Genomic DNA, 12,773 nt, shown 5'->3' with positions numbered 1-12,773 from the left:
TTCTGATATAAAATGAGTTAGTGTGACTCGAATCAAATTGATGCAAATCTGTATTGCTTCAATGTACAATAGAATGGATCTTGATTTTCTGTTTAAGTGAAGCTTTGATATACAAAACACGATAGCGGTTTTTTTTTTTGCATATTAAAAAGATGTCTTACCTGTTTGGCAGGTATTGATTTCGACGTTTTGAGAAAACGTAATTTTCGTACACAAACAAATGACGCCACAACCGTACCAAACCCCAAGAGCAGATGATGCGGGGATATTTAAAGACGGCTTTAGGAATTAAGATTTACCTACTCACCATGACATAGAGCGGAGGGGATGACAGACAGACGGCAACTGACCATACCAGCAATAGGATTTTCTTTGTGTTACCAGCTGTGCACCACGTCCGAGACTTAATCGGCAAGACAATGACAATGAATCTGGAAGAGATGATACATATACTTGTCATTCGGTCATTCCGGTTTTACAGTATATACCAAAGAACCACTGGTAAAATCAACAAGTTTTTAATACAATTTATTACGCATAATAAATTCAATTTATGTAAGCCTGACCCTGATCAGAACCTGCAGCTTGTTTGCTGTTTTTGATTGACTGCAACCAAATTGATGTTGTTAAAATGGTCATTTATTAATGACAGAATTATCGTATAAAAACATTGGTTGTCAAACAAAGATGAGTTAAAATTTTTGCCACAGATGGTATGAGTTTATTGAGCTCTTGCCATCGCCCCCAAAACGTACGGGTTTAACTAAGTATTGATAATGAATGAGTCCTGTATAATTGCAATCTATTCTTAAACCATCTTAGATTCACGTGCGATTTTCTTTCGCGAATTTCGCTATCCAAGTAAAATTGCGAAAGTTTATCTCTGCAAATTAATATTTATCCTCTAAATTGATAGGAATTATCATTCAATTGTTAATCTTTGTGAACTTGTTTTGAAATCGCGAAATATTATTTATTGTATCTAGTACTTAATTGTCCGACGAAAAGTGATATCCAATGCGACGATATCATCACAAATATGTTTGTTTATTTTATTGCAATATTTATTGGATTACATGAGTGCAAATAGAAATATATTTTTCATAGCCGTTGACCGTATATTACTAGCTATATTTGCTGCTTCAAAGAAATTACTTATCTTGTGAATTAAAAGCCCATAGAAAATTTACACGAAAATGTTTAGTATTTGTTGCTTTCTACTGGAAAGTGTCGCTATTGTTTTCATTTAATTTCGTTGGTCCCAGGTGGAAATCGCACTCTCAATTAATCAATCCCGAGCAGCTTATCTAATCGTGTGGACATATATAGGTCACATTTGCTTCGGTATCCTGAATAATTCGTTTCTTAATTCAACATCATTTAATTGTTTCCACTATGGGCAAGAAACGGAAATCTTGACCAATCGAAATTAATTATCAAAAAACCTGCATACCTTATTTTTGTATAGTACGTTTTTCTAGAGACATTTCTTGTGGATTTCATTCCGTTTTCAAGCACGTGTAATGTAAACACTTATTACTTAAACGTTCAATTTGGAGTTCTGCACTGATATACTTTAATTAGAAGGCCCATCAAGATTGTTTTAGTTAGATATAGTATCGATATCATATACATGTATATTTGATCACTGACCGGCATCCGAACTTGTGAATATCTGTAAGAGAACCGCATCAAATTAAATGTGGCATATATTTCCATGAGTAAATGAACGACAATGCGCTTGTACCTGGAACCGATGATGCTGTTTCTTGTACTTTTATACAAAAATAAATAGAATATACGGACCGAATAAAAAAAAATGCACAGAATTGTTTTTACTTTTCACCCTTATGAAAAATAGGGGAGTCTGTGTAGGCTTAAAGAATTTCACTTGACGAAAGAAGAAGAGTCGTGTTACTGGAAGATACTTGACACTATGCTTAAGGATAACTTATGAGCACAATAAGGTTTGACCACGGCTCTCCCGTACATTATCTACTATCAATCTAGATAAGCGATGAATAATAACTAAGGCATTATTTGGTACTGGGTCAATGGTTTAGAACTCGTACATCAGCACTTGCTTTATATTCAGACTGTCATTCAAGTTTACAAATATTGACAGTCAAATCCGATTGGCTAAAGTATCTGTATGAATGTTAGAAATCATCCGAGAGGTATTGTTTGACGTCATTAATAAGCACTTTGGACTTCATCACCCTTGGAAACCATAGTGTCAAAATCCTACAACGCTCCACCTCGTGTAGGCTGATTACGTGGGTAATCAAGATTGGGATTTTAACTACATGTTTTTTCTTTTGTTGTTGTTGAGAAGACTGATAATTTGAGACCTTGAGGGCCGTGTGTTGAGGCTATTGGTAGGCGGTACAAATAAATACAATCGCAGATGTGCAAATAAGTTGTACGGTAGCTTTATTTAAAAAATGAATATCAATATGCTATTTTATGGCATTGCAGCGGTATTTCTGCGAAATACGCTGCAGAAATATGCTAATATCCTGTGTTGTTTTAAGAACTTCAAACGTGAAAAGGAGGGTGCCTATAATCAATTAAATAGTGTTTATTCACTATTTTTAAGAGAATTTATTTTCGGCAGCTATTTGCAATGAAGTACAATAAGTACAATATGTTACTGTTGAAGCCTAACTGAACTTACAAGCATGTGGAATAATTTGCAGATTTGCGAAATTATGTCATATCTAATAGTCCAAGATGTGTTCCTGCTATACAATATCGCGCATTAGAGGTTTCGACCCATATTGAGAAAATCTGCTGTTCACGCGATATGAGAAGGCCAAAGCTCTAAATGGAAATAGGTATTGGCAAAGCAATTTGTTCTATTGAAATCGCGAAAATACAGAGCTGATGTGTAAGAAATCAATTTTCCTTTGATTCAGGTCTAGTAACTACGTTTCAACTGACAAATGGTTGACGCAAATTTAGAATCTATTGACAATACTGTTAAACTGGTAATATTGGTGGTGTGGAAATTTCTGCTTATTCCAATTATATTAATGCTACGTGAATATATCCACACACAGGCGTATCACCCCGTCCACATCTTGATAATGATGCAAATAACTAGGGTATTGATGCACAGTGCGACAAATATACATTTTACACCCACAGCGAACAGTTTAAATGCAGACTTAACTAATATATCCTTTACACCCACAGCGAACAGTTTAAATGCAGACTTAACTAATATATCCTTTACACCCACAGCGAACAGTTTAAATGCAGACTTAACTAATATATCCTTTACACCCACAGCGAACAGTTTAAATGCAGACTTAACTAATATATCCTTTACACCCACAGCGAACAGTTTAAATGCAGACTTAACTAATATATCCTTTACACCCACAGAGAACAGTTTAAATGCAGACTTAACTAATATATCCTTTACACCCACAGAGAACAGTTTAAATGCAGACTTAACTAATATATCCTTTACACCCACAGAGAACAGTTTAAATGCAGACTTAACAAATATATCCTTTACACCCACAGCGAACAGTTTAAATGCAGACTTAACTAATATATCCTTTACACCCACAGCGAACAGTTTAAATGCAGACTTAACTAATATATCCTTTACACCCACAGCGAACAGTTTAAATGCAGACTTAACTAATATATCCTTTACACCCACAGCGAACAGTTTAAATGCAGACTTAACAAATATATCCTTTACACCCACAGAGAACAGTTTAAATGCAGACTTAACTAATATATCCTTTACACCCACAGCGAACAGTTTAAATGCAGACTTAACTAAGATATCCTTTACACCCATAACGAGCAGTTTAAATGAAGACTTAACTAATATATCCTTTACACCCACAGCGAACAGTTTAAATGCAGACTTAACTAATATATATTCCTTTACACCCACAGCGAACAGTTTAAATGCAGACTTAACAAATATATCCTTTACACCCATAACGAACAGTTTAAATGCAGACTTAACTAATATATCCTTTACACCCACAGCGAACAGTTTAAATGCAGACTTAACTAATATATCCTTTACACCCACAGCGAACAGTTTAAATGCAGACTTAACTAATATATCCTTTACACCCACAGCGAACAGTTTAAATGCAGACTTAACTAATATATCCTTTACACCCACAACGAACAGTTTAAATGCAGACTTAACTAATATATCCTTTACACCCACAACGAACAGTTTAAATGCAGACTTAACAAATATATCCTTTACACCCACAGCGAACAGTTTAAATGCAGACTTAACTAATATATCCTTTACACCCATAACGAGCAGTTTAAATGCAGACTTAACAAATATATCCTTTACACCCACAGAGAACAGTTTAAATGCAGACTTAACTAATATATCCTTTACACCCACAGCGAACAGTTTAAATGCAGACTTAACAAATATACCCTTTACACCCACAGCGAACAGTTTAAATGCAGACTTAACTAATATATCATTTACACCCACAGAGAACAGTTTGAATGCAGACTTAACTAATAAATCCTTTACACCCACAGAGAACAGTTTAAATGCAGACTTAACTAATATATCATTTACACCCACAACGAACAGTTTAAATGCAGACTTAACTAATATATCCTTTACACCCACAGCGAACAGTTTAAATGCAGACTTAACTAATAATCATTTACACCCCCAGCGAACAGTTTAAATGCAGACTTAACAAATATATCCTTTACACCCACAACGAACAGTTTAAATGCAGACTTAACTAATATATCCTTTACACCCACAGCGAACAGTTTAAATGCAGACTTAACAAATATATCCTTTACACCCACAGCGAACAGTTTAAATGCAGACTTAACAAATATATCCTTTACACCCACAGCGAACAGTTTAAATGCAGACTTAACAAACACATCCTTGTTAACAATGTGTCCTTTTTCCGTGCCAGATTTATAGAGTACACATAACTGTTTGTCCTTTGTTCTATATACTGTCGAAGATTTACCTAATAGCCACTTTTATATAAGATTCCTCCGGCGGTTATAGAAAAATAAGACCAAAGCGAGATTAGAAATGTAATTTAAGATTGGTATTAGAAAATTGCTGCTTTAAGGGAACTGTTACAAAAATGGTATCTGTCATGCTTGGGGACCAAGGCCAAGGATTGTCTCGTTGGCATCCTTTGTAATTGATGTAATTATGTTGCTCGGTTTCCAGTTCTGCAATCGTCTAGTCCCTAGGTCACTGTCTTTCATTCGCAAGTCATATTTATAAAAAATATTACTGACATCACATAGTAGGATAATGAGAAACGGAAATTATTTACGAAGCCGTAAATCCGGACGAACAGTGATAATGAAGTTAAAACAAACAGAAACTTACGTAATATCTTGCAATAATGACTATATCAATATTCCGACTTATGTGAAATCTTGTTATAATGACTATTATAATGTTCCAATTTACGTAATATCCTCTTATTATGCCTATAATAATGAACCGATTTACGTAAAGTCTTGTTTTAATGACTAGAATAATATTCCGACAGACGTTGAATATTGATATAATGACTATAATAATGTAACGACTTGCGTGAATTCATGTTATAATGACTAAAATAATGTTATGAGATATCTTGATATAAAGAAATACAAATTACTTCTTCATTAACAAACATAACTTACTAAAATACCAGACTAAATATCTGTGGAGTATTTGTCAAGTTGTCGAATCGTCAAATTTATTGACTACTCCAATTATTTATGGTATAATTGAAATGACCGAAGACGTTGTATGGCATTTCCTATTTCCTCTTATGATAATGATGATAATGATGATAATGATGATAATGATGATAAATAAAAAAAAAATCAATTGATTGTTATGTAAAGGGATCTGACCAAGTAAATCAAACTGTAAGTGAGAAATCACTTTCCCAAAGATATCGGATAAAATGTCAAAATTTACCTTAGTTATATTTGCGGGTTAAAAAAATACTGGGAAAAATAAATTAAAAAAGTACAATTTTTGCGGTTTGTCTTCAAGGTTTTAGCAATTCAAATAATTCTCCATAATATTTCGCGCATCAAAATATCGTGATCAAGTCGATGAACAATATTTCTATTATCATCCTTTCTAGAATTTTTATTAAACGTTTGCTTCCTCACACATTCTATATCCATATCAAGTACATTATGTACATCTTGTTTGCTAAAACATGCTAACGGAACAGCTACATCGTGCATAAGCGTTTTCTTTAAAACACATTGTTGTTTCAATATGTATCTAAACTTTCTTTCTATGGATACTAACACACAGACATGTTATATCATAACATCAAAACCATTTCATGGAAATACTTCAACAACAAATCTTTATAAAACACCCATAAGTTAATTGTCTAATATTCGGATTGTATTGTTTATACCAAAATCATACATATAAAAGCAACTAATCATGCTCCAATTTTACGCAATCAAAAATGAATCTTCAAAATCAATCTACATAGGATATAAGACCCTCATCATATCAACTGATGAATTCACATAGACTATACATATAACACGGTATATAGACCACAGACTCATAACTGTCTTGTTTGAGTGACAGTATTTTCTTAATATCTAACAATTTTTAAATCACGTCTGCTATTTTAAGATACCCTTAGTGCATTTCACGGATTCATTTTACAGCGAATGCGACAGATGAGTTATGATTATGACAACAGCGAGGAGAAAAGGTTATTGAACTATTAGTGCTTTGTGCTTGCTCATCATTGTCTTGTTTCGTACATGTCACTCATGGCGTAGGAATATGCTTTACCGAACGACCACCTCCGCGCAATAACTGTACTTTATAGAAGAGACACAATTGGGTAAAGTACAGGAAAATTATCTGACGATTTCGGAAAACAAAGAATCTTTTATGAGAGACAGTCGCACTCTAGATTTAGATCAATTCTAACTGTGATCAAGTCATGGATTAAAATGAGTGATAAGTTTGCTGTTTGAACTCAAATACAGTAAGCTACAGCTATACTTCATGGGGAAATATTCGCGATTTTTTTTGCGGGTAGAAATGTTCGCGCATTGTCAGTTTTTACAGAAAAACACAATATAAGCTATCTTTATCATAAATCTCTTAATTAAAATCGCGGAAGTTCGCAGAGATTAACTCAAACGCGAATGTTGCGAAATATAATCCCATGCGAATAAAAAAAAAACAATTACACAGCACTACTATAACTATCCCAGTTTAATTAATTTGGTTTGTCTTGTCTCGATACGAATCATATTGTATTACTAATCTAATGTGATATTACTGTAGATATTATAATGTAAATATCTAATAATCAAAGAAATTCTGTGCTAAATATGTATTTAAAAATACTAATCAAAAGAATAAAAAGCATTGAAGAGCGAGGTTTGTTGAAGCAAGAACGTAACATTACAGAGATTGATTGTAAAATGGTCGTTGAATCTGTCAAGAAGAGTGGATGTCGACAGACCTCGATGTGCGAGGAACTTGGCAATCTGTACTTCGCAAGTAAGGTATGGAATTATGATTGTAACATCCAATATGAATATACCGAAATTAAAATAATAATAATCAGTTACTAAATAAAAAAAAATAAAATAAAAAAGATGAAATAATCAATTTGTTTTACCCTTATATAATATTTTGTTTGTTTTGCTTTACTTTCCTCTCCTAAAGAACTCTCATTATAGGACATCATAATGATCTTTGCTTCGTCAAAGAAAGTCACACATTGCGGGACGTCATCAGGAAATGACGCCGACGAAATCGCCCCGATCTCCTTTTCGAACAAGCTTAACCACAACCAACGAACCCCGTCTAAGCTTAGAGTGCATGATTGTCGATGTTCACAATCGTGTTTCCTTTTTATGGGATAAACTGCCATCGGCGACGAACACTGCCATTTCCCTCAGTTAGTACTTATGTATCGAGGCACCCCTGGGTATGTCTGTCTTTCCAAGAACAAAGGATGAGTCGTCTTCGTTTCAACAATGGATAAAGCTTAGTGTGCGGGAGACTATGATTTTTTTATACTATAAAGGTCACTGTGGCGTTTTTTTGAAGGTCAACCCGACTTAGGTTAACATTATACATTGTATATGTAAGTTTTTATTATATATTCAGATTCTGATTGTACTTGTCGCTATAATAATGTTTGGTTGCATTTACTTTGCATTGGAAATCATAAAATGGTGCATTTTAGTAATAAATGAGAATATCACCCTTTTTGAATGACCATTTCCATTCCATTCAGTTGTTGAGTTGAAACTTTCTTGACTTAAAGCTTCTCTGCAAATATAGACATGCTAAGCAACATTTGTTGTACATTACAGAACGTTTGAGTTAACAATTTACTTTAGGACTATAGAAAGACGACTCAGGTAAGTGGTTTTTGTGTAGACTTCCATCAATCCAAAGGAGGTTTAACATCAAAATCAAACACCAGCGATTATATGGAATTATATGGAAACATTACAGACCTGAGACTCCACTTTCCTAGCATAACGATTTCAACCTTTTCTAAAACAAAACTAAAGCCTACGTGACTAGTGTCTCTCGATACATACAACATGCTTCGTATCCGTACAATGAGATCATCCGTGGGCGTAAAGACAACTTGAAGCTAAAGCAACATCACGCGCTTCTGACTTAATTTTGCTATGAACATCAGGCTACAGAAAACGACAATCATTTGTAGTATATGAAAGTCGCATGATAATATTTTCACTCTATAAAAACGCTGACTATATTTTCTTTACGTAAATATTAAAAAAAAAATATTAGACAATATTGATGTTCGTCTGTCTATCCGTCCGTCATTTAAAACAATTTCATCTTAGATGCCACCTATCACATGTTTTTTTTCTAGACCCTTGTTTAGGTATTCATATTATTCAATATTTATGCATATCGTGATAGTTGTATGCATATAGAGTCTTAAAGGGCCACTACCTCTCCGAAACGGCTTTCATTTTTTTAAAAATTGGGAATGTAAAACGAAATTGATAATTTTGTAGTAACAAAAGTTATTAACTTACCGTTAATACTACACTTACCATCACAGTCTTAACAATTTAATTTCAATAAATTAAATTACAATTTCCATAACGCGGGTCGTTTTATGTTTCCCGCCGTCGTCCTAATTACCTTGCGTCGGTTGATTATCACTGCGCCAGACGCAAAAGAGCGACATGGATCTTCACTGTTAACAATGATTTACTCCGGGAATCTTGCATTTAGTTAATGTCAACATCCTCTTAGGCCATTGAATTATATTTTCGTTTATAATTATTGTTCTAAGAAACTTTCAATTTTTGTTTCGCAAAGGTAGTGGGCCTTTAAATGATAGGATCATATCATATGGAATTTTAAAGGTTATTTCATGACGACCTTTACTGTATGCGATATGCCTGTGAGTGCGTTATGAAATATATACCTCCCGCCTACTTTATTACGTAATCATCAAGAAGCAAAGTATAACCGGTTGCATATAATGTACAAAGAAACAAATAAATGTATTAATTTAAAGACTTGAACTTATTTGATAGCTTGAAATGGGTCGATGTTACTAATATTTACAAAAAAAATTGAATGCTTTAAAGAAGTCATAAATACTAAAAGATGAAACTGAGAATTAGTTATTTTAAATCACGCCCCATTTTAGATAGACTGGCCACCAGACCCAAAGATGTTTAAAAAACTTTCTCAACAGAGTTCTTTACAATATTATCTCTTCCTACTTTGAAAAATTAATACATTTTTTCCTGACGTCAGTGTATTGTTTCTGTGTGATGTCACAATGAATTTTCTGCCAATGAAAATCGCTCCGGGTCATATTACACTAGTGACATATGGAAAAATATTAAACAGGCGAAATCACTGGACATCAAGCGGATTATATGATTAATAAATATATCTGATAAATGTTCTCTTAAGATCGTCAAATAAATATACATATAGACATGAGACTCCAGTTACCCAGCATGACGATTTCAACATTTTCTAAGCCAAAACTAAAGCCTATGTGACTAGTGGTCTCTCGGTACATACAACAAGCTTCGTATTCGTACAAAGAGATCATCCGTAGGCGTAAAGACAACTTGAAGCTAAAACAACATCACATGCTTCTGACTTACTTTTGCTAACATATGAACATCAGGCTACAGAAAACGACAATTTGTTTTTGACAAGTCAAACACAAGTCGCATGTTAATATTTTCCCTCTATAAAACTGCTTACTATATTTCCTTTTCATAAATATTTATAGAAATATTAGAGAATATTCGTCTGTCTACCGTCTGTCATATAAAACACTTTCATGTTAGGTGCCACCTATCACAGGTTTTTCTAGAAATTTGTGTAGGTATTCATATCATTCAATATTTATGCATATCGTGATAGTTTTATGTATGAAGAATCTTTAAGGGCCACTACCTTTCCGAAACGGCTTTAAATCTTTAAATTGCGAATGTAAAACGAAATTGATAATTTTTTAGACTCACAAAAGTTTTTAGCTTACCGTTAATACTACACTTACTATCACAGTTTTGAATAAATGAAATTAAAATTTTTATGATTTTTTTCTCCTTCGTCCTAATTACCGCGCGTCGGTTGATTATCACTGGGCCAGAGGGCAAAAGAGCGAAATATATCTTCACTATTAGCAATAGTTTACGCAGGGAATCTAGCATTTGGTCGATATTAACATCCTCCTGGGAAATTGATACATTTTCGTATATCATTATTTTTTGAAATTTTTGTTTCGCAAAGGTAGTGGGCCTTTAAATGATAGGATCATATCACATGAAATTTTAAAGGTTATTTCATGACGACCTTTACTGTAAGCAATATGCCTGTGCGTACGTTATGAATCCGGTTACATATAATGTACAAAGAAACAAACAAATGTATTTATTTAAAGTCTTGACTTATTTGATAGCTTGATCTGAAATGGGTTCCATGTTACTGATATGAAAAAAATCCAAATTGAATGCTTTAAAAAACCTCATGAATACTAAATGATGAAATTGAGAATTAGTTATTTTAAATCACGCCCTATTCTAGATAGACTGGCCACCAGACCCTAAGATGCTGATAAGACTTTCTCAGCAGAGTTCTTTACAAGATTATCTCTCCCTACTTTGAAAAATTACTTCTAGAATAAGACATGTAGTAGAGGCAAAAACAATCAAGCCAAATTAAAGTTATTTTTTTCTCAATATTCTAGATATTGGTGGCCAGTCTACATTCTAGATTATTACACTTACATTTAATTTAGGATAATTCTATGCGGTGGGTCAAACGACCTATATAATTTCCCAGTTTAAACGAAAAAAAGGACGGAACAGTTTTTTTTCTTCCCACAGGGTATAGCATTAGCCTTCCTACCATTTACCAAGTCATTAGGCTCCGTTCAGTTCTTAAGAATGCTTCGACATTGGCGGCGCGTGTCAAACCACGTGCTTAACACATCGATCCATACAATTGTAGAGAGTAATTGGAAATTTACTTTAAATAGTAATCGGAATAAGTATGTTATACGCCAAATGCAGTAACAAGTAAATAACATGAATCGTAAAACAAGGTAAAAGTTGAATTTTACATTTCTTGCTTCACACCAATACGTAATAAAAAAAAAAGATCATTTCTCTGTCATTTCTGATTACCAACATTAAGAAGGACTAGGGACACCTCTGTGGCTCCAGGGGGTGTCTTAATTTCATCGGAGATTCTTAATCACATAATGTAATAAGCGTTTGGTTTATTTTTGGTTTAAGCATACAATGTATTATCTTATGTTGGATATAAATTAGGTCTACTAGTGACATTTAAATCCCTAATAGTTGGCAATAGGGTCTAAATGACAAATGGATTCAGGTGATATTCAATAAATTAACATTTAACCTTAACAGAATAAATGGACTATACGTATATTCCTAAATTCCCATATTTCTTTGCATCTTAAAGCCTACTAAAGTCCCCAGGAAAGCATACAACACGTTATTTACTATGTTATGCACATTGCATTATCATCAGCATCTGACATAATGAACGTGCTTATCATCACGAAATAGGGCTCTAAATGACTGTAAATATGCGTAAAAATTGCAGGTTATTAAGAATTCATGGTTCATCAGCTGTCACGTAGTTAAGGTATGGCGGACACCTTATAATTGCAATCAGAGGACCCATTGAGACACATATAAGGTATTAATTAACCATATGTCGTCGTTTTGTAATGGCTGTGTATTCTGGTTTCGAGTCACTACAAAAACCCTGTCAAACGCTGCAATGGCCTTACTTGTATTAATGAAGTACATTTATTTGAAGATTCAACTTAATCTTACATTCTAAAGGCCTACTGGCACTACACATGCATTATTGACATTATAAATAAAAAGACACCTGATAAATATTCTCTTAAGATCGTCAAATAAATTTACGAAATATGGACTGCAAATTATGTTGTCTTAATCCCAGACAAATTACTTGCCCCGACAAATTTGATATTCGTTAAAGTCTGAACAAATGAGTTATTCCTGTAATTCACAAGCGTTTAATGGTCGAAAATATCCAAAGATATCACAATATCCCAACTTCATCGATATCATAAAAACCCCATTATACATACATATGCCCTCCAAAAGTTCTGTTACAACTCTCTTAATTCTGCATAAAATTATTTTTGACAAAATTATTGGGGATAGAATTTTTTTTGTCATTTGTTTTAAATGACGTA

At 33.5% G+C, this 12,773-nt stretch overlaps 1 protein-coding gene across 1 annotated transcript in view; it reads right to left on the bottom strand.

Moving 5' to 3' along the window:
• LOC138326270 (galanin receptor type 2-like) overlaps nucleotides 1-12,773 on the bottom strand; it is a 54,060-nt gene that overhangs the window by 23,518 nt on the left and 17,769 nt on the right. The window contains exon 2 of the mRNA XM_069272392.1: nucleotides 308-431. Coding sequence (XP_069128493.1) covers nucleotides 308-431 — 124 coding nt within the window. The remainder of the gene's footprint in view (nucleotides 1-307; nucleotides 432-12,773) is intronic.

The sequence above is a fragment of the Argopecten irradians genome, chromosome 6 (assembly GCF_041381155.1).
Source record: "Argopecten irradians isolate NY chromosome 6, Ai_NY, whole genome shotgun sequence".
NCBI lineage: Eukaryota > Metazoa > Mollusca > Bivalvia > Pectinida > Pectinidae > Argopecten > Argopecten irradians.
This window is presented reverse-complemented; position numbering and strand designations above follow the sequence as displayed.